General features: G+C 49.8%; 9 protein-coding genes across 9 annotated transcripts; 3 read left to right on the top strand and 6 right to left on the bottom strand.

Moving 5' to 3' along the window:
- Positions 1 to 277: 277 nt before the first annotated feature.
- Positions 278 to 4,214, bottom strand: CTRU02_204283 (sensor histidine kinase response; the record flags this gene model as incomplete). The annotated part of the gene is made up of 3 exons (XM_036728376.1): positions 278 to 1,007; positions 1,075 to 3,688; positions 3,860 to 4,214. The coding sequence occupies 3 exons, from the start codon at positions 4,212 to 4,214 to the stop codon at positions 278 to 280; spliced, it is 3,699 nt and encodes a 1,232-aa protein (XP_036580084.1).
- A 1,456-nt stretch (positions 4,215 to 5,670) lies between these two features.
- On the bottom strand, positions 5,671 to 7,773 carry CTRU02_204282 (tol protein; the record flags this gene model as incomplete). The annotated part of the gene is made up of 1 exon (XM_036728374.1): positions 5,671 to 7,773. The coding sequence occupies one exon, from the start codon at positions 7,771 to 7,773 to the stop codon at positions 5,671 to 5,673; it is 2,103 nt and encodes a 700-aa protein (XP_036580083.1).
- Positions 7,774 to 8,464: 691 nt separating this feature from the next.
- On the top strand, positions 8,465 to 10,327 carry CTRU02_204281 (Vegetative incompatibility protein HET-E-1-like protein 2; the record flags this gene model as incomplete). Its single annotated transcript, XM_036728373.1, has 1 exon — positions 8,465 to 10,327. The coding sequence occupies one exon, from the start codon at positions 8,465 to 8,467 to the stop codon at positions 10,325 to 10,327; it is 1,863 nt and encodes a 620-aa protein (XP_036580082.1).
- Positions 10,328 to 11,419: 1,092 nt separating this feature from the next.
- CTRU02_204280 (uncharacterized protein) lies at positions 11,420 to 12,084 on the bottom strand (the record flags this gene model as incomplete). Its single annotated transcript, XM_036728372.1, has 2 exons — positions 11,420 to 11,886; positions 11,934 to 12,084. The coding sequence occupies 2 exons, from the start codon at positions 12,082 to 12,084 to the stop codon at positions 11,420 to 11,422; spliced, it is 618 nt and encodes a 205-aa protein (XP_036580081.1).
- A 1,010-nt stretch (positions 12,085 to 13,094) lies between these two features.
- Positions 13,095 to 13,298, bottom strand: CTRU02_204279 (uncharacterized protein; the record flags this gene model as incomplete). Its single annotated transcript, XM_036728371.1, has 1 exon — positions 13,095 to 13,298. One exon carries the CDS (start codon positions 13,296 to 13,298, stop codon positions 13,095 to 13,097), a length of 204 nt encoding a protein of 67 aa, XP_036580080.1.
- A 582-nt stretch (positions 13,299 to 13,880) lies between these two features.
- On the bottom strand, positions 13,881 to 15,989 carry CTRU02_204278 (AAA family protein; the record flags this gene model as incomplete). Its single annotated transcript, XM_036728370.1, has 2 exons — positions 13,881 to 15,619; positions 15,671 to 15,989. 2 exons carry the CDS (start codon positions 15,987 to 15,989, stop codon positions 13,881 to 13,883), a joined length of 2,058 nt encoding a protein of 685 aa, XP_036580079.1.
- Positions 15,990 to 16,492: 503 nt separating this feature from the next.
- Positions 16,493 to 19,354, top strand: CTRU02_204277 (tol protein; the record flags this gene model as incomplete). Its single annotated transcript, XM_036728369.1, has 1 exon — positions 16,493 to 19,354. One exon carries the CDS (start codon positions 16,493 to 16,495, stop codon positions 19,352 to 19,354), a length of 2,862 nt encoding a protein of 953 aa, XP_036580078.1.
- Positions 19,355 to 20,049: 695 nt separating this feature from the next.
- CTRU02_204276 (UDP-glucose 4-epimerase) lies at positions 20,050 to 21,063 on the top strand (the record flags this gene model as incomplete). The annotated part of the gene is made up of 1 exon (XM_036728368.1): positions 20,050 to 21,063. The coding sequence occupies one exon, from the start codon at positions 20,050 to 20,052 to the stop codon at positions 21,061 to 21,063; it is 1,014 nt and encodes a 337-aa protein (XP_036580077.1).
- Positions 21,064 to 21,186: 123 nt separating this feature from the next.
- On the bottom strand, positions 21,187 to 22,014 carry CTRU02_204275 (citrinin biosynthesis oxidoreductase; the record flags this gene model as incomplete). The annotated part of the gene is made up of 1 exon (XM_036728367.1): positions 21,187 to 22,014. The coding sequence occupies one exon, from the start codon at positions 22,012 to 22,014 to the stop codon at positions 21,187 to 21,189; it is 828 nt and encodes a 275-aa protein (XP_036580076.1).

Raw genomic sequence — 22,014 nt, 5'->3', positions numbered from 1 at the left:
CACCAAACAAATTCAATGTGACTTTCGGAGCATTCTTTTCTTGGAGTATTTCGTCAGATAAACTCCGGGTGCTGAGTCGTCAGGCTCCAAGCACATAAACATGGAGGTTACGCATTCACCTATACACGAGCCTCGATCTACAGCAGACTGATGGTTTTGAAAGAAATTTATTTCTGCCTCTTTAATGTGTCTATAAGTCTAAACTTGATATTTACTGTTTCGTCGACCAGCGAGTAAACACCAAATCCGCCAGCCTCACACTCTTCGCAAAAAGTCATTACCCGTGAGTCTCGCCAGCTGACAACAGCTTTTTCAACTCGGCAAAACGAACCGGCTTTGGAAGGAAAACGTCAATGCCCACGGACTCGGCATTACGCCTTGCGTCGACGCTCGCCAGGCCTGTCAGAGCAACAACATTTGCGGGCGGTGTGATTCGGTGTTCGTGTTCAAATTCCCGTATGCGCTTCGTAGCTTCAAAGCCGTTTAATACAGGCATGCTGATGTCCATGAGAACGAAGTCGAATGGTCGCTGCTTGGTTTGTTGGGGTGAGTCTTGTAAAGGTAAAACGCCAGACGCCTCTATGAACCTATCAACTGCTTCCTGTCCGTTTTCGGCCTCTTCGTAGGAGAAGCCGCACTTTTTCATGAACATGACAAGAAGCTTGAGGTTGATTTTGTTGTCGTCGACGAGCAGGACGTGTAGTTTGCTGTCTTTCCGACCTGCAGGTTGTGGATTTGAAGCCTCTTCCTGTAGTTCGGGCGCATCCAAGGATTTAGCGATTGCTTCAGTGGAAGCGACTTCCTGTTTGACGGATGGCGAAGGTTGGTCGTAATGAACGACAACCCTATCGTCGAGTTTTGCAGAGGTGTTAGGCTGTTCCTTTTCCCTCTGCTTCGTCTTGATCTTCGAGGGAGCTGATATGAGCTCTCCGTTTGGGAGTTTTGCCGCAGCCTCAACTCGCTTGAAACAATTACTGAAGACTTTGGCAAATTTTCTCGGGCCACATCTAGAAACTGGGTTAGCATTGCAGTGGATATATAGAGGTTGCCCTCAGAAACAGAGTTTAGACTCACGGTTGCGGTATCACTTCGACAATCTGTGACATCTCGGCCAAGATTTTCGTGTGCTTGTGCGACAGATGGATCGCCTCCTCGGCGTTCTGGCAGACGATGACGATAGGGATCTTTCGAGGTGATCTTTTTGTGGGATCCCTGAATCGCCTCTCCAGCGCTTCTATAGGAGGTGGCTCGCAATATACGTAGATGTCGGCCTTGTCAACGTTGTCAGGAGTTTCCCTCTCGACTTGCATTCCGAACCACGATGTGCAAGTCTCGGCGAGAACCTCATGCAATTTGGTGACTTGCCGAACAACAGAAGTCGGCTGATGCTTTTCCTCTCCGTCCAGCACCACAACCCGGCAACCTCTTGTTCGATCTTTAAGGGACCGAATGAGCTCGTCGGGTTGGTGGGCTGCTTCGCCAGTGGCAGGGGCCAAGCGAAGGTGCACGTCGACTTCAGTTCCTCGTCCTTGCTCTGACTTGACCTCGAGCGTCCCGCCAAGAGAATCCACAATCTGCTTGACAATGCTCAAACCCAGACCAGTACCAGGCTGGAAGGAATCCTCTTGGCTAAACGGCACGAAGAGCCTATTTTGTTGGAAATCGTCCGACATGCCTTTTCCAGTATCGGCCACCCGTATCAAGGTACTGACCTTTGACCCGTCGGGTCTCGGTTGGCTACTGAGGGAGACGAGAACGAACCCGGATGAAGTGTACTTCAAAGCGTTGCCGAATAAGTTCATTATAATTCTCCTCAGAGCACCAGGTTGTGTCTTTACAAGCCACGAAGTCCTCGGGCAGATGTTGAGTAACACCGACACTGGTCCCTCAGAGCCAGGAGCTTGGTATTTCCCAATCGTCACGGGCTCCATCAACTGGCCGTTGACAGCTTTTGTCGGCTTCAAAACACCAGCACCCGCAAGCTTTTTGAACGCATGCCCGGCCGCAATAGTGTCAACCACTTCTTCAACCAGGACACCCAGATCCACCACTGCCGTCATACTCAAACTCTCCAGGGAGTCGGAGGAGAGAACAACCGGCCTATTTTGCCTTGCACTCTTTCTCATCTGTGCGCGACCGATTCGGTTGATTTTGCTGTAATCGAGCACATGATTTAGAGTATCGAGCAGCGTCTTTCCACATGTAGAAATCGAGCTGATAAGACCGGCCTGATATGTATCAGTCTCGGTGTCCGTGAGAAGCTCTGCGGATCCCAAAATTCCGTGCAGGGGACTTCGCAGCTCGTGGCTCATGCTAGCGATGAAGGTTGTCTTTGCCACTTCGTTCTTCTGGGTGTTGACACGTCCGATCTGGCTCATTATGCTGTTGGCAAAAGCGCGGAGGTACGATAAGTCTTGATCGAGGTTCATCATGCGGCCGGTAACAGAGGTCCAAAGGAAGCATCCTCCAGCAAATCTGTCCTCACTGTAATCGAACAACGGCACAAAGACTACTGACTTTGCTCCGGGGATCTTCTTAAGTAGCTCTTCGTGATCCATCCTTACCCTCCGGCGTCTGCCTTCGGTGGACCTCTCTCCAGATATCGGCCCAACTCTCATGGGCTCTCTGTCGCTTGCGCTGTCGTCTTCGGAGGAAACCCCGGCTCCGGTCTCTGTGAAAGACAAAGTCTTACCCATGGGGAACAAAGAGAAATACTTCTCAAGTGTTCCGAGTGAAAGTGGAGGGCCCTGTTCCATGCCTGCTCGTGTCTGCTCGTCGGTGATGGAATAAGAGAGGATTTTGCAGGGTCTCGATGATGGCGATGTGTCAGAGTCAGAGCTGTCGATTCCGACACCTTCAGATCCCGAGGTGACGGGCACAGACTGCTCATCCTCATCAGAGGACTTTGATCCGCCATTTCTGATAGATCGGCTGAGCTGCTTAGATGTCGTAGCCGTGGCTCCTAGAAAAACGACTCCGTCGGCCAGTGTCGAGCGTCGGAGGATTTCAGCTGCTCGGTGGTATATGTTTGAAATACTATCAAATTTCGGTCTTGCCGTCTGTCTCTGATGCCTTGGTGGTGACTGAGGAGGAGAGCCAGGCGCCTCATTACGTAGGCGCATAGAGAGCGAGGCCCGGGGGGAGCCGGAACTGCCAAATCGAAAGTGAGAATTAGATGTCGATAACGGACGTTTTGAAGAGATGAGCGGCATTTCAGGTGGGCGCATTGTAGACGGGTTTGGCGACACATTATCCTTGGTCAAGGTAGGGTCCTCGCTCAAAGTGAAGCAGTCCTCGACGAAAGCTGCCAATCCACGGACAATGCGCTCACCCTTGAACCGGTCAACACGGTCTCGCGCCCATTCAAGATGCTCCATGACAGTCTGGGCGATGCCTTGCATGAATTTGATTTCACTGACAGTCAACCCATCATGCGGGCGCTCATCAGAGACAGCAAATGAGCCGATTCTGTGGCCATTGCGAGAAAAGATGGGCACACCAGCGTAAAAGCGGACGCCTGGCTCTGACAGTACGTATGGACGTTTGCTGAAGCGTGAGTCGAAACGGCAGTCGGGGACTATGAGACCAGGAACGGTGAATGGTTGGTCTTTGGAGTCAAGCGCAGTACACGTGTTAATGAGAGAGTGCTCGCAGACGGCGTCCGGACGGGACAGGATAGCGGCGCCCACTAGTCGAGGTTTGCATCGTTAGCATATGGGCACTGCAAGGTAGGCCTCCTTCCATGACTCTTGCGTTGAGACAAGGGAAGAAAGAAAGCACAATCTCATGACATTGGTGGGCAGGATAGTGTCGTGAAACAGTGCAACTAAATCATGTGTCCTTGGAAAAATCTACATACGCCATAAATCGCTATTGGTGCTGTTCACGGTCTCATGGTCCGCGGTTTTGGCAGCGTCATCGTGAGTTCCGAGTTGAATATGTTGAGTGGCCTCGGCGAGGATGGTCTGGGTTGTCGAGTCAATCAGCGATACCATAGCGCGCCTGACGTCAAGTCGCAGCACAGCCAGTTGAGCAAAGGCTGTGAGAGTCCTGTCAGGAGAAGCCTTGGGCTTCCAGCCATTGCTTTGCAGGTCAGGAGCGGCGATGCTTTCGACATTGAGGGCGACATTTAGAGAAGAACCCTGGGCGACCTGCCAACTCTGGAGGTATCGCTGGACCTCCCGCTCGCGCTGGGGCTCGGCGGAGGTTGACATTGATGTCTCGCCGGGTGATGGAATGCAGGGTGGTCTGACGCGTGATTATCCTGGGGTGTATCCTCGGTGAGGCCTCGGTAGTCTCAAGTAACACAACTTTCGCTCCGAACCTATTCAGTCTTCCATCGTTGGAGGCGTTTCCTGTCAGGGGGGATTAAGATTGACGCGTCCCCGCTCCTGAACCGACTTTTCGATCGACCACACGTGTGGGTTATGGGGGTTCTAGAACCGATGGGGTTGGTCGACGTGGCGACAAATGAAAGAAAAATTAACTCGGCTAACCTCATCGAGAATGACATCATCAACCCATGAATCTCGATTCATCGGCCAGCAACCCAAAAAAACTTAAGCGAATCTTTGATCTATTCGCCTGTTTGGGTCGGACGGGGCCCCGTGGGTGGAGCTTTAGCGTTCCAGAAAAACCTATCAGGCTTTGCGAGTGACAATGACTCGTTGAACTCGAGCGCATCCACAACGGTCAGAACTCTCCGCCTGGGCAACGACTCGTGAGAAACTGCAGCTTACGCAGCTTTTTATAAGGACCGTCGCTACAAGTTGTAAACTGGAACAACAGTAGAGAAGTTGCGCATCCTTTAGTTGTCGGATGCTATTGGTTTCGTACCTTATGTTGAGGTATTATAGCGGAGTACGGGGTGTACAACTTGATTTGGTATTAGTCTACCGGAACATTGGCAAAAAAAAAAAAAAAAAAAAAAAATAAGAAATAAAAAAAAAGGAAAAACAAACAAACAATAGTCTGCCTTTCTTTGGTTAGTCAACAACACTATCGCCGAAACCCCACGATTTTCGGTACGAAACTGCGACAAACCAATTCGCATGTCCATGGATGTTGTGATAGGATATTCAGGTTACTGTTCATTTTACATTTCCGTAATTAGGTATTTCTTGATAAAGAAAGAGACACTCTCAAATTTTACGTCTAACAAAATTCTCATAGTATTCTAGTCGAGTCGGAAAACCATGGCTTACTGAGGCGACTTCTTGGAAGAGTTAGCATCCATCAATCCCGTACGCTAACTGAAGTGAGCAATCTCTCTAGTCAATTTGTCAGCTCAGGCTTGACATCTAGACTACTACCGTGGCAATTGCCACATCGACTATTCGAAGTTGACCCGGACAACACTGGCCGCGCGCTTGCGTAGGGCCTTCCGATGCATGAAGGTACGCAGCGGTTGAGGGAGGAGGTCGCTTGTACCAATTACCAATCCACTGGGATGGAACGTCTGATCAGAACCCAATTAACATGTTACGGCTCGTTATGGAAGATTTTTTCACTTACGGGAAGGAATTAGTTGTTTTGAAGATATAGAGTACCAATCGGTGGAAAAAACCACGAGGCAAGGAAATTTTCGAAAGTGCAAGAAAAAAACACGACACAAATTTGTCGCCCTGGCGTATAAAAATGCCTCATGAAGGCCTCAGTGATATCCTAAATTCATCCTATCCGGACCTCTCTCATTGTCAAGCCCTTCAACGCATCGGGTATAGCCAGCTCTGCCTTGACACCTAACTCCACTGTGCGCTTTACTAGCATACTGGAGTCAAATCGCTCAAAATGGAGGCAACCCTCGGGCTGACAGAGGACAAGAAAGCTTATAGAATAACCTGCATGGCCCAGAACAAGAAAGGTGAGCGAAAAAGTGCCGTCGTCGTTTGCCTTTGCCCGATGAGCACTGTACGGATACCGGCGCGTCGCATCCTGAATACTGCCAGCCATGCGTCGTGATATCTGCTGTTCCAAAATCCCAGCTTCGTCGTCCCGTAATATTTCGCCATCTGGAGATACTTGGACCTCGAAAGTCGGACCGCATATGCGAAGAAAGCTGGGAGGGGATCCCGAGCGGTCATTAGCGAGAATTCGATCTTCGTTCTCGCTCCACGGAAGCACTAGCCCATCGGCATACTCTACAGATATATCAACAAGTGAAGGCGTTGCTGGATCCCGCGTTGCGCCGTAAAACGAGAACGAAACTCCTGATAGTTTCCATCCCGCCCATGTCCAGCTTGGAAACCCCGGCCGTCGTTGTGGCTCTTGATGGCCAACAGACCACCATGATAAGCCAAAAACGAAAGCTTCTAAATCCGTCGTCGAAAACAAAGTTGAGTAGATTGGGATTCCGTGAAGGCTTTTCATCGGCGTTGAGAACTTATGCTCAAACGCAGACAGAACCCCTCTAAAGGCATCCAATATGTCGCTGTCGAACGTGAGATCCCGTCGCAGGTACTCTCCCAGCCGGTCCTCTAGATCATTGGTGGATTTGCCGAGTCCTCGGAGGGGAAAGACTCTAGACATATCCACGTTGTCTTGCATCCGGATATTTTTGTGTATATGCAGCCTCTCGAGAGAAATTTGGATGCTCTCGAGACAGTGCATGGCGTTACACTGGAAATACACCTGTGTGTCAGTGAAAATGAGCTTTCTTCGCGAGAGGAGTCCTTCTTGGTAAGTCCAACCCCGGCTGTTCCACTTCGAGTTCAGAATTTCTTTCTTCGGGTATGGAATAAACACGAGCGTCCTGCTTCCAATCTTTACGCTGGGCTGAGATTCTCGAGGCGTCGCACTGATTCCGGGTAACCCGTGATGAGGACCATCGCCGGCTGCGGCGACAATTGTCACGACGGCGTTCTCGTAGACGAGTCCCATGCTCTGGATCTGCAACTGCTTGCCTGCGATGTTATCCTGAGGAATACAGTACCGGTCTATCCATAAATACCGGTAGCCGAGACTAGTTGTTAAGAGAATGCTGTCCTCGATGGTTCTGGGCAATGGGCCCAAAAGAGAGTCTGTAGAGACCGCATAGCCCTCCTCAGCGTTTCCCCAGACGTAACTGAGGGCAATGTAGTCCTTGGGGTCGACAGCACTCTCCCATGACACAATCTTCCGCGTTGAGCAGTCTATCATGCGGAAGCCTTGGGGCATCTGCGAGATGGGCTTCTTGCAGAGCGCTTTATGATTGTTATCACAAAACCCCAGCCATCCTTTGAGGAGAGAGAGGTCAACACGAGGCTGGATCTGACGACCACAAAGCCTATTAGGTATATCGGCGAGCTCCAAAATGATTCCTTGAGTATCTTGGTATGAGCCGGGATAATGACTGCTGGAAGGAAGGACGACAAAGCCCGGCGAGTCGTCAAAGTCAAGCCTCCAAGCACCAAGTTCACCCTTTGCGGGGAAAACACGCAATTCATATGTCGGATCGGTTTCAGTTTCTTTTATTGGAGGGCTCCTTGCGTTATTGAAGAATTTGCACAAAGGACAGTTGTTTTGTGGACTCATGTGTCGCAACGAAAACCGTCGACCGCCCCAGATTCTGTAAAGTTTTGCATTTCGCATGTTTTCGCAAAAAATACATTCTAAATCGATTCTGCGACATCCATGACATATCTTGCCAGCTTTTTCTGCGGTACTAGAAGATGCCTCGATTCTCGAAGTTTCGTCAACTGCATCGCGTCGACCACTGGAAGACTCGATGCGGGGGCGCTTGTGACCTGTTGGGATGGAGTTCTGAGCCCGCCTCTTGGTTGATGAGCCAGACATAGCTCTTCTGATGGTATGAGAGTTTGTCGTGATGCTGAGGCGGCAGCCGATGAGACAAAATATCTGCAAAATAACAGGTACGTGGACCTCGATTTGAACGGGAGGCTTGGTTTTCTTCGTGTAGGTAACGTCAATTTCCCAACTTCTGATATGGTACTATATCAACTGGACCTGACAAGATGTGTAAGGAATCTGGTCTAGCACAGTAGATGAGACCTGGAAACGAGCCCTTTTGTGCAACCTCGAAACGTGGAGGGCTCCAACGGAGCCCAGTAAGTTGGAAAGGAAGCCTAGCGCAGCCTCGAAAGTACAGGGATTCAATTAATTAGGGGGCTGTGCCAAGTAGCTAGGCGTCACGCAGTCAAGTGGCCCACCGCTTACAGGGTGTGAGATGTGCTCCTTTTTTTTTTTTTTTTTAATCAGGATAAGACTGTCTAAATGTTTGTTGGGCATCTACATGAACCTGAATTCTGTTTTTTCATGGGTAAAATGCCGACTCCGTTAGTTTTGTATGGGAAACGAGTGTATACCTAGGGTGGTATGAGATTGATGGCTCTCCCCTGGCGCCAGCTGGCATCACAAATGAGAACGTCGTTTTTCGAAGGATCTGGTGCCGTTGTCAGTCGGTCAGCAGGAGCGCACTTTCTCGTCCCTCTTACCGCGCCCCAGCATAGTTGTGCCTTCTCAGCGCATGAACGAACGGCATATAATACCCCATCCGAATCCATGCTTGTTTTCTTCAGTCCCGATGCGACTTATCAACACCCGCACTCTCGCCTTGAAGGAGTTCTTCGGCACCAACATCCCCCGCTATGCCATCCTCTCTCACACTTGGGGCCCTGAAGAGGTCACTTTCCAAGACTGGAAGAATCTCGCGTACGCAAGAGAAAAGCGCGGATTTCAAAAGATCGAATTGGCCAGAACACAGGCCATCCGTCACGATTTGAAGTACCTCTGGGTTGACACAACCTGCATCAACAAAGAGAGCTCCGCTGAGCTTTCCGAAGCTATCAACTCTATGTTCTCTTGGTATAGAAATGCCGAAGTTTGCTACGCCTACCTTTCCGATGTATCAGAAGAGAACGATCCAGATGAGAGTACCAGTAGACGCGCCTTGTTCACCAGAGTCTCCAAAAGCCACTGGTTCACGCGCGGCTGGACGCTACAAGAACTTCTGGCTCCTCAGCAAGTCCTGTTCTTCTCCCGTGAATGGCGGCAGGTGGGAACACGCAAATCCCTAGCGGATGTTATATCAAAAACTACCAACATTGGTACCACCTACTTGTACCATAAGAAAATGAAGCACAGGACACGTATCTCCGCAGCCAGCGTTGCAGAGCGTATGTCGTGGCTTTCTCGCCGCAAAACCACGCGTGTCGAAGATATGGCCTACTGTATGTTGGGTATTTTCGACATCAACATGCCTTTGCTGTACGGTGAAGGCACGAGAGCGTTCACGCGTCTCCAAGAGGAAATACTCAAAATATCGACAGATGAGTCACTATTTTGTTGGTCGTGGAACGAGGACGACCCGGTATCCTGGTCGAGCATGTTAGCTCCCTCTCCTCGCAATTTCAGAAATGCCGCGGGATACCAGCCAGCGAGAGATGAGACGAGCAGGCTAGCGCCCTATTCAATGACGAACTTCGGGCTATCCATTCAGCTTCCCATCGTAAGCTTGGCTCAGATGCCGCGCTCCATCGTAGATCAATGGCTCCGCCCGTTCGAATATATCTGCATCCTATCCGCAAGCACTGCGGATGGCTTTCTGGTTGCCCTGCCTCTGGAAAAGACCTTGACCGCAGATACCTACAAAGTTGTCCGCGACTCCCCTCGCCCCATAATAATGCACTGGAAGAACCTTGGCTCCCTCAATGCCGACGGAGTAAGCGTCAAAACGCAAAACATATTCGTCCCTTCAAGGGAACCGGGATGGGATCTGCAGGCCTCTCCCGTCAGATCGTTCGATGAAAGGTTCACCTTGGGAGAATTCGCAGTTCTGCTTCTGGTTTTCAACAGTTCAAAATCAACTTTGGCAGTAACAAACATTGAAGCAATTCCGAAGCACAATAAGTCAAAGGCGGGGTTCATCAAGATGAAAAGGTTCACGATTGCCGGCCCCCCAAATGCAAACACCCTATCATCTTGGCATCGGTTCCACGTAAATGAAGTTCACGGCACCATGATACGCGTCAGTTGCGACACGTTTCGTCCCAACGATGGCCCTCTCTGTTGCATATTTGGAGTTTTTGTCGGCGAGGACAAGTCTACGAAGTGGTTTTGCAGAATTCTCGATACCAATGCTGAAGGGAAAACGAGTTTGAATCCAAACATCCCCTATACGCATCGATCTCTGGAAACGTTTCTTGTAAATGAAGCCGCAAAATGGCAGTCGTTTTGCACAAATGGATTCAAATCGGCAGATGGGAATGAAGACGTCTCAAAAGATGAACGTGTTATCAACGCCTTCGGGCCAGAGTTTCTGGTCGAAACGAATCATCAGAAGACTACAACGAAAGCGGCGCATTTGATTCTTAGAAAGCAGTCAGATTAAATAATACCCATCTTAAAATACTAATAATAATGACCTGAATGAGGTAAACAAATCTTTGATAATTTTGGTTCAGACTGGTTACAATTCAGCATCATTGTATGTACAAAAGAGAGCAAATAGGACAACACTTAGAAGGTTGGAATCCTATACCGCTTACACATCCAGTCAATACTGATGTACTCAGATACATGTGAGGCTCAAGTCTTCGGTCAAGGCAATTGTAAACTGTTATCAATCACTAACGTGGTGATTTGAAAGATCTTTGAATGGAGACAGTATGGAGCAGAAGCTCATTTTGGTTCGAGACTAACAATGGGCCAAGTACCTCAGTTTCAATTTGGAAAAATTTGGTTATGCTATAGACGCACTGAGATGGGAGGCCAGCACCAGGTTCTTTCCTATATGGAGACATCTCTAAACCAGACATTGTTGGCAGAGTTTCTTACTAGTCCAAAACATTTAACGATATCACGTAATAATTCACTTTGAAAGAAATACTGGTCTATTCGTGAGTTATTGGCTGGAAGAGCTACGAAATGAGGTCCTAACCGAGCAGACGAGAAATGTCTTGCCAGACAAGTTGTCCAATAGTACAAATGGATCCTTGCAGATCATTGGTTTGCATGAAATAACGTCGTTCAGAGAAGTGGAGCTAGCAGCCCCTAGCTTCTTACCATTATGAAATCTTACAGGGGCAGGATCAGCATAAGCAAATCCGGAATGGTGTAATGGTCAACATTTGACGCTCTCATACGAGGGCTCCGTCAGGCTCGGGGTTCAATTCCCCGTTCCGGAATTTCCTTTTGCCTTTTTGTACAACGACGACACAGAATGTGCCTCTCTCGATCCCAACAGTATGCAGGACAGGCTAGTCATGTTATGCTAAATTGCGGTTTTCTTTTACAAAGAAAGCATTTTGATGCTCGTTTATCCGTCAACCACCAATCAGCATATGTATATGTGCATGCAATTTTCGCGCAAACCCAACACCATACTTTTAGCCTCCCTGATCGCCCACGCTACTCCAGTGGACTATGAGCTAGATAGTTATTAACAGTAAGAGCGTATCTAAGTATTTAATTGTATACACTCTCAGGAGTTCTCCTCTGGCCCAGGATTGGTGATTGTGAACCAGTTACCGGCCACAACCTTATCAATCAACCCCGCCTGCGTTAAGATACCCTCCACATTGACACCCTTACGATTCAACGACGCGACACCCCCCATAATGGTTGCAGCCTCCCCCGAGATGTTGGAAGTATCGACCAGGATCTCAACATATCGGTGCCGGAGAGGGGTTTTAGCCGGCGGTGCCGGGCTAACGTAGTGCGCCTGATCACCGTGATTTGATCGGAATTGGTAGATAGAATAAGCAGAGCCATTGTTGAGACTCAACAAAGTAGGAGATGAGTCCTGGACAAAACCCGTCCGAAACCAATGCAGGTAAGTGTCCGTGGCGGGAGGGTTTTCGGTCGGAATGTCAATATCAACCATGATGATCGTGAAGCTCGTGCCTACAAGAGGTTCAGTGGTACCAAAGATGGGCTCATTCCGAGTTACTGCTATGGTTAGTTTAGCGATGATTTTTCTACAAGTAGGAACTAACAGGCTTGAGGCAAGTCTACGCCGTTCAGTGCCGAAATGTTTCCGTAGGCGACAGCCAAGCTTTTGTCAGTCGACGGCCGGAAGCCCGGGGGAGTAGCGGCGAAGACAATGGCGGTGGCGCCAAGAAGCACGTGTGTAAAGAAACGAAGCATGATGGGGTTTTTGGGTCGATATGGGCTTGAAATGATACCTACTTTCTCGAGATGGGAATTTAGGGGTTATTTAAACATCTGTCGTGTGTGGGACATCAAGCTTTTACATGTTCATACGATAAAGCATCAGGGTGCATCGCATTACGACATGTGTGGAACTAGGCACGCACAATTTCTCCAGTCCTGTAGCTTTCTACATAGATGCTCAAGTGTGAGCCTGCCGCGCGTGTAAACAAGGATCCGAGTTCTTTTGTCCGTCAGTCGGGGCTTGATCTACAATCATGCTTCTGTCGTTTGCTTTGTGATAGTGTCTAGGGGTGGATGAACTTCGAAGCTAGGTGCTGGAGAGATCGACAATTCCACTTTGGGTTAATCTTTTCCGGGATCATGCTTTTCTAACATATTGAAACCCACTTCTAAGCAGCATGCCGAGGGGCCGTGTATCCGGTGGCCTGACAGCTAGTTTCCTTTCTCAGCAGTTATAGGCAACTCTTCAAACTACGTTTAATAAACAAGTACCCTAGTTACATGCTATCTGTAGATTCAATACGCGCACAGCAATAGCGAACTATCAAATCACGTAACATACTGCTAGTTACTCTGCGCTCATACAGTTTAACATACATTTATGTTCACCTAAATGGAGTGGCTGTGTAGTAAAAAATGGTACAAATATTAGCGAACGCACTACAGATCAGGGCGCATTCAACAGGGCATAGAGACAGTCCAGCAGAGAGGCATACACAGCTCAGTCTACTTAGCCACCAAAAATCAAAGAAAGAATTAGTAATGACGAGTTGTGCATGCTTAGAAAGAATTGAAATGCCAATTTCGTCCAATAATAACCGGCACGCTTTGTCCTTGCAGTTGACTGACATTCATGAAAACGGCAAAGTAGATAATAACAAGGTTCTTTACATGCCCGCATAGCATATGCTAACGAAAAACTGACCGCAATCATACCAGCTTAATCGTGGGTTCTCTTTATCTTTTGTCAGAGATGCAGATGGTCACGCTTTTGGTGTTCTTCCTCTCGGAGAGTAAACCTGAGCATCAGGCATTTGTCGAAAGACTTGTACAGGAGGGCGGACATCCTGATATGGAAGTACAACGCCATGTCTGAACTCGACAGGTGCATTGGGAATCAGAGTACCAATATTAGGGTTGAATACCAAAGCCGCCCTGAATTGAAACTGGCGTTGGTTCGGCGGCATCTTTGCCTGGGCAATAGGGCAAACATCGATACGCCCAGGGCTGTATCTGTAGCCTATGATATCATGGAAAGCCCCACTCTTCTGAATTGGCTGCATATTGCCAACATATCTCGGGTCAAAAGTATCCCATGATACATAACCGGCATGATGAAGTCAGCAAAATCATTGCGCTCTGTGCTGTATCAGAATCGGATGTGCGTGAGTGGGGAAAATGCAACTGTCGTGGAAACAGAAGCACCTGGTATAAAGCTTACGTGAAATCACGGCAGCCATTTGGATGTTCAAGTAAGTCTTCTTCTCGACCAGATAGGTCTCTTGGTGCATTTGCGAGCCCTTGCGTGGACGGAACTAGAGACTTTGCGACAATCTGGTACTCAAACGGTAATAAGGAATCGGCTTTCTCGGTGAAATCGATTACCTTCAGCCCACACCGGAGCAGCTGAAAACCGAAATGAGCCAAGGCGCTGTTTGAAGTTTACTGTCCATTTGCCATTTGCCGCAAAGTCACCTTCCGGCATACCAAGCAACAACTATAACCAAAATATTTCAGTCGCATTTTATACCCTTAAAAAATGGGCAAGCCTAGTCAACCTTGGAACGCCATACGTCTAGAACGCTCGTTACATGCTCCCACTCAATCATTTTCTTTTCCGAGCACGCTAGAAGATTTGCCATCTTGAGGACATTCTTAATCTGCCGCCCATTCAAGTCCAGAGCAGCCAACTTCTCGACTTCGCTGTCCGTTAAATGATGCCCTTGCTCGCCACCTGCAATTCTGCTCAAAAAGCCTGACCAAATCTCCTTACGAGATAACTGTTCGAGGCCAGGGTATTCAAGACTAAGATGCACACGGGATTGAAACGCGGGGTCGATCGAGTTGAGTCGGTTCGTCGTCAGAAACATAATGCCCTCATAGTACTCAATAGTCCGCAGAAAAATGCTAACGAGCTCGTTGCGTACGAGATTATTGTTGCTTCGAGCCTCGAGAAACACATCGCACTCATCAATGAGAAGAACCGCATTCCAGTCAGCTGCGAGTTGGAGAGCATCATCTAAGCGCCGTTGAACACCTTCGCTGCCTGTCCCGAGATCTCCGGCTGTAAGACTGTACAGTGGCGCTTTCATAACATCTGCCACGCTTTCTACTGTAAGAGTCTTGCCGGTTCCCGGGCTTCCGGAAAGCAGAATGACTATCCCTTTGCCCTTGCCGGAGACAAAGTCATCGAATTCGTTTTTGAACTGCAACTGACTCTCAATGAAGGCTCCCAGAAGCCTTTTGTAGCTCCCAGGCAGAACCAGGCTGTTGAATGCCTCTTCATTAAAGGTTATCTCGCGTACGCAAGAAATATTGAGCTTTAGCCATCGCTTGGTCTTGAGGGCGTATCCCCGAACCGTTGGCACGCAAAGCAGGCGTTGATTATCCGTCAAGGACTCGTCGGAATTGCTTTTGTTTAGGTGGTCCAAAGGAATGACTTTATATTCTGCATGTCCAAACCTCGAAGATTCTATGTCCTTCATGTTGTCGTTGATGATCGGATGTGTCAGCGTGCTATCGTGCGGATTGAACCTGTCATAGGCGGTGGCGTCGACAATAACACGCTCTTGTACCCTCACCACCTTTTCTCGGATTTCAAAGCTCTGTTGCAGCTCTACGACCTGAACTGCCTGGCCGTCATAGGCCCTGTATTGCATGCCGCGCAGTTTCTCGAAAAGTTTTCCCCTTTCGACTAGTGTCTTTGAGATCGAGGAAACTCTTGGATGGCTCTTGAGGGGAAATACTGGAAGAGCCAGAATTGGGATAGTGTCCTTGAATGCGGGGATTTGGAAAGTCTTATGCTCCCAGCCGAAGCTCGACTCGCTCCAGTTGATGACATCGCAGTCGAGCATTAACTGCATTCCAGTTCTCGTCTCGATATAGTCTGCTCTTTCAAACCTTGCTGCCATTTGCTGGCTGTTTTCGGTGGTTAATACGTTGCATCCTGGTTCGAATATGGCCCAGAGTCGTTCAAAGTCAACAACTTTGCTCTTTTTGTAGTCCTTGATAGTTCTTATTGTATCTGTTACCTCAGACGCGATAGATTTGTGCAATAGTTTCAGGTGATTTCGGGTCTCCTCATCGTGTTCCTTGCTTGTTAGAGTCGCGATAAATGATTCCCATCGATGTACAAAGGGACCAAACGGAGCGTTAAATTCCACACGCTCCAAATTGAGATTTACGTCGGGATAGTCGGCGAGAGCTCCTTCAAGTGATTTTTTGAGGAAAGGACTCTGAATGACTATACTGTCAATCTCCAAGGATTTTCGAGGATCGGCACTCTTCTCTACATTCCAGTTAGTACCACAGAAATCTAGCAAGTTGAGCTACCCCCTACTTTTCCTCACAAGAATCGCACATTCTTTTGTCTCGTCGTTTTCCGCAGCTAGGGGTACGTTTTCTGGGTATTCGTCTGACCAGAATGGATCTTCGTCGTCATCGAAGTGTTGATACAGTATCTTTGAGGAGCATTTGCTGCCATACGAAGCCTTCTCGGCCTTTGCACCATCTTCTATCGAAAGTAACCTTTCGTCGTCATTGTATTCAGCGCCTACGGTTGGAAAAATGGATTCAACAGTCTGTTCATCGGCACTCGCGTGAGATAGCCGCTTTGTTGACAGAGGCGAGCTTTCTCTGGACGAGAGGGGAACACGCATGATGCAGTCGACTGTCTGGGGATGCGGTAGGCTATACGGAAATGAAAAGCATCGCCAAATTTCTTTAATTAACGGTGGTGAGATTCTTTTTGGAATGAACTTTCTGACTTTGACCAACTTAAGCAGAGCAAATAGATTAACGGCATCCAAAAGTTGGCAAGTGAGAAGACCCACGGTTGGCTTATTTCAATAGGCGAACATAGCCGCCCATCAGTCAGCAAAGTGAAGACGCTCCATGCAAGGTTCCGCTCATTTGGCAGGGCTCAGCCCAATCAGAAGCTCTTGATTCCTGCATTCATGCAATGTAACCAAATTCTGGTCTGAAAAGCGATCTTCAGCTTACATGTTATAAGCGCCTTGGTGATGCACCGCTTGGCCAAACTTCTAATGGCGAAAGTTGTACAGTAAACAGCCGACACCCACCGCATTGGTTGCTGGTTCCAGTCTACGAACTGTTGGATAGTCGCCAGCCAGAACAATATCATCAACATCCGCACTTCTTCATGTCACGTAACAATACTGGCACGCTTCACACCACCTCGAGCGGCGAGCCAATGGATCCTCTTGCGATTAGCGAAAATGACGCGACAACTCATCAAAGCGTCGCGAGAAATAACAACTTCGTGCCGGCACCAGAAAATCTTCGGAACGAATCAATTCCATGGGTTAACGACTCGATGGTCTGGGTGGCAGATAGGCTATCGGGACTATTTCAATCCGGGCTTGTGAAGGAAGCAGCCAGTGCCACTATTCAGGACCCAGAACAGGAAAAACGAACCTTGACATACCCAATTGAAGACGTTCTTGGTTCATTAAATCGACAGATCAGGCAGTTGCCTACGACTGCTTCGCCAAGAGACGAGAGCCCGCCCTCCGAAGCTGATGTGCTTGAAGGTCAGATAGAGCTCTGCAGCAGATGTGCCGGTTTATCGCTCGGTTGCCTTCCTAACCCCGTTGACATGCCCATTTCTTCCGCTGCAAAGATTCCAGGCATCACTTCGGCGCCAGCTGGAGAGGACGGTGCTGAAGACTCAGAAAATAGCGATGATGGGAAAGATTCAAGGAACCAATGGTACCTCTGGATGGAGGGTGCCGCGGACACCGCGAGAGCAGAAGAACTACGACTGTTCTTGATTAACGAGGTCGCAGACGAAGGCACTCTACCCTGTAGTCGCAACGCCATTCAGGGGAATCTAGTTGAATTGGGTCGTTTCCCGGATGATTTTAAGACAACGAATTGTCCTCTTTGTAATGCTTTAGCTGCCGTTCGTACAAGGTTACAGGGATCTGCCCATGGGCATCCGGAGTGGCCGTACGAACTCAACGCCGTATCTGCTACGTACGTCAATTTCCAGCCATTAGAACCCATTGCGAAAGGAAACAATATCGGTCCTCTGTTAGCAGCTCGGAAGTTCCAGGATACCACTATATTAGCTGTCGATCCGAAAGCACCACATATTTACTATCCGCAATATCAAGGTGTCTCTTTGAGCCAGCACTCTGGGTCCTCGGGGTATCTATATCCTGTTTTCATGGACGACAAAGGTAGCCGTCGCTTTTCCGGAAGGCAGATCTCGCCTTCTAGCATTGACTATGGGATTCTAAAAGACTGGATATCTGCGTGTCTTGAGTACCACCCCAACGGCTGCGGTAACCGCAGCAAACAATCGGCTCAGGATATACCTGGGTTCAAGGTTATGGACGCCTCAACGAGGGAGACAGTTCCTCTACCTGAAGGTCACGGCTACGCTGCTCTGAGCTACGTCTGGGGTAAACAAAGCGACGAAACTGGTATGCCGAAAGTGGTCGAAGACGCCTTCGAGGTTACTAAAAACCTCGGAATACAGTACCTCTGGGTCGACAGGTACTGTATCGACCAGAAGGGGGAGGCACAACCCGATCCGCACAAGAGAATAGAAGCCCAGGCCCAGTTGGCGAGCATGCACATCATCTATGAGGCGGCGGAGTTCACTATCATCGCCGCAGCCGGCCAAGACGCCGACTTTGGGCTTCCAGGTGTGAGCACCACGCCTCGATTCCGACAACCATCCGTCACAATTTCAGATACCCTCTATGTATCTTCTCTTCCATCCTTGAAAGATCTTCTGAGGCACATCAAGTGGAGACAGCGTGGCTGGACTTTTCAAGAGGGGATCCTTTCCCCTCGGCGGCTGATCTTCACGGAGTACCAGGTGTACTTTGAATGCAACTTCTCGCATTGCACGGAGGCGGTGTACGCCCCAGACGACATCTTTTTCAGGTACGGAACGGCATTCCAGTGCGTGGACGGGGCGCCGGCCTGGCCGCCAATGTATGGAGAAGTTGCGAACAGCGTCCGGAATTTTCCAATGGCATTGAGTCTGGACAAGGGGACGACGATTTTCGGGCTGATAGAAGAGTACATGAAACGATCACTTAGCTTCAACAGCGACACGCTCAACGGCATGCTCGGCATCCTCAGCCGAGGTGCAACGACAGACCCGCCCTTCGGCCACTTCTGGGGTCTGCCGATACTCACCGTATCGCAGGCACAAGGGAACTCGGTGATCAGCTCACCTCTCCCCCAGACAGCAACAGTGGGACTTTTACAAGCTCTAGATTGGAAGTTGAAGAAGCCTGCACAGCGGAACCCGAGATTTCCCAGCTGGTCATGGACGGGCTGGAAAGGGCCGCTAGAGTTGAGCTTCGATCGGGCCGAGGATGTTGAACCCCCATCCGGCAAGGCTATCTTCGAGGCTTCCAGTACCGTGGAACGCTTAAAGTCTCCGTACGCTGATATAAAGATCAAAGTGGAGGCGGAGGATGAAACAGGGAACTGGGGAATGCTGGATTTTGAAAAGTTTCACGACGTCTATGGGCCTCATATAAATGAACCCAGTTTGAAGACCGGACGGTCACTCTGCCTCGAGGGACTTTCCATGACCATAAGGCTGAAGCATGGGCAGATGAAACATGGGACGGACTCCTCAGGATCTATTTTAGCAGGCGCCAACGTCGAAGAGCACTATTATTTTGAGGCTTTTGCTAACGAAGAGGAAGTCATATACGGCGTGTTTACGCCAGATTCTGTTATGGATAAAGATGCATTGTTGGGGAGTGAGTTGGAGGCAATCGTCTTCAAACATGACGGTAAGAGTCTCTCGCTGGAAAGCGGGGAGTCGGATTCACAGATAGAAGTCGGATATGGGACGCTGAACGAGATGAACATAAACAATGTCATTTTGATGGTGCTGTGGCACGTGGGAAGTGAGGGTGCACAAGACACACATGAGAGGCTGGGCACTGCCAGAATAGCGATCCCGGAAGCCAAGGAGACGTCAAAAGCACGCCTAAAGTTAAGACGGAGGGCATTCCTGGTTCGGTAATTCTGCGGCATGGATTGCGTTGCGAGGTAGAAGCGAAGCTATTTATTGCCGACTTGTTTGAGGTTGCGCGAATGTTTTCTGTATGTCACTTACTCGAGAACCATGCTCAACTGGCATATACTCAGCACAATTCAACTAATCCTCAATTATTAGCCTATATCGAGTCAGTCTTGAGTTTGCACTAAAGGATCACATGCCACAACCCAACTACGAATCAACAACAACGCCCATGTCTATTTCTGACCACTGAACTGGGATGTTCAATCTCTCCGTTCAATCACTGGAATGTGAAGAATGATGTCAATTTTGTGAAGAACTTCATTCTCCTGGATTTTGACGACTGTCATCTCATTTGAAGCCATCGCGAAAGTGTTGTTGGGAAGACGTATAGCAATAAAAGTAGTTCACTCACCGCTGCAAGATTACTAAATATTTACCTAATCGTGAACTATTCTGGCATTTGAAAATAAGCCAACTACAGTGGTTCTTGATCATGACAGCTTCAACCACGCCTATTCGTTAAACTAGACGATAGTCAGGATGGGGTCATATCACCGGAGCTAGCCGCGCCCTTCCGTCAACGACCAATGAGTCACGCCGGGCTTGACGCAAAAAAACCAGCATCAAGCACCGTTAAATTCCTCACCTGAGCTCCCTTACCATCTCATCGCCTAGCACCCTCAAATCATCTCATAATGGCCTCACCTCCATATACGGTCCTCGTGACCGGCTCCTCGGGCCACCTCGGCGCAGCCTTGATGCTGTCCCTGCCGTCTCTCGGCTACCACCCGCTGGGAATCGACATACTCCCGTCAGCGACGACAACAATCACAGATACAATCACCAACCGCGACCTAATCTCATCAATCCTCTCCTCGAACCCGTCAATCACACACATAATCCACGCGGCAACCCTCCACAAGCCTCACGTAGCCTCGCACCCGAAATCAGCCTTCGTCGACACAAACATCACAGGGACCCTCGTCCTGCTTGAAGAAGCAGCCAAGTTCGTGCCGCGCATACAATCCTTCATCTTCATCTCCACGACATCAACCTTCGGCAAGGCACTATCCCCGAAGCAAGGCCAGCCAGCAGCCTGGATCGACGAGTCCGTGACGCCGATACCGAAGAACATTTACGGCGTCACCAAGTGCGCCGCAGAAGACCTCTGCGGGCTCATCGCGCACCAGACCGCTCTGCCCGTCCTCGTCCTCCGCACGAGCCGTTTCTTCCCGGAGGCAGACGACGACGAGGACCGCAGGAACGCGCTGTCGGACGCCAATCTTAAGGTGTGCGAATTAGCATACCGGCGCGCCGACATCTCCGACATTGTCTCCGCCATCGTCTGCGGAATGCAGAAGGCGGCTGAGATCAAGTGGGGCAAGTACATCATCTCGGCGCCGCCGCCTTTCCGACGGGACGACCCCGAGACGCTCGCACGGCTGGACACGGACGCCGGTGCGGTATTCCGCGAGGCGGTGCCGCAGTGCGCCGCCGTGTTTGAGAAGCTCGGATGGTCGTTCCTGGGCAGGTTGGACCGGGTATACGATTCTTCCAAGGCGGTGAGGGAACTCGGATGGAAGCCTGAGTGGACCATTGAGAAAGTCGTCGAGAAGCTGGCAAGGGGGGAGGATTGGAGGAGCGAGTTGACGCACTTGGTGGGGAAGAAGGGCTACCACGCTGTGCCGACGGGGGTCTATACCACATGACGACGAGAATTGCAGATCTGGTATTGAGGTCTATGTGTGCCTATGAAAAATACAGGGAATAATAAAAGCAAGTCATGATTTTACAGTGCGAGGATGTGCAATGATGATGAGTGTGCGTTTGTGCTATTCGATGTTGTCAACAAGCCCAAGCTCATGACCCAGCTCCAAAATCTGTCTCGCGACCGCATCGACATCCACAGTTTTGATAACAACCCTGTGGTTACCGTCCCACTCGACTAGTCTTGTTGAGCCGGGCTCACAGTACTGCTTCAATAACCTCCGGTGCTGTTCCAAACCGGGGTCCTTCATGCCGTGTACGTGAATCGTCGGCAACCTGAGCAAATGGTCTTGCGATGTGCCATTTGGCCAGTCGCTGAAAGTAACGCTCGCCTCAGCTGCATCACCAACGCCCTGGGCTGGGTCTATCCTGTCGTCCAGTACGATGAGCGGCGCGCGTCCTGCAAGCAGCACTCCGAATTTCCAGTTGGCTGAGCCGCCTGCGGAAGCAATCCTCCGTCCGTACTTTTGCTGCAGCATCTGCTGCGTGTACATCAAACTCGCGCTAATCTTCGCGCCCTGGCTGAAGCCCATCAGACCAACCCACTCGCCTGTGGCGCCAAGGGCATCATCATCATCCATGGCCATGCGGAGTTGGAAGTGAATCTCAGCGGAGGCAGTCTCGGCGTCGACATACTGGTGCTCTGGGAGCCAGCGGAGCCAGCGACGGAAGGGGCCGTAGTCACCGTATACGGAAACTATCGACTCGTGCGGGGCACAGATGAAGGGCCCGTCCACGAAGACGAGACGGAAGTGGTTCTTGAGGCGGGCGATAAGGGCGCGGCATTGGACTTTGAAGACGGCTGCGTTGACGCCGCCGCCGTGGAGGCACAGAATGCGCGGGAGATGGAGGGTTGTGTCCGGTCCCGGCGGGAGCAATGTTGCGCTTGGCAT

The sequence above is a fragment of the Colletotrichum truncatum genome (genome assembly GCF_014235925.2).
Source record: "Colletotrichum truncatum strain CMES1059 chromosome Unknown Contig_0002, whole genome shotgun sequence".
Taxonomy (NCBI): domain Eukaryota; kingdom Fungi; phylum Ascomycota; class Sordariomycetes; order Glomerellales; family Glomerellaceae; genus Colletotrichum; species Colletotrichum truncatum.
This window is presented reverse-complemented; position numbering and strand designations above follow the sequence as displayed.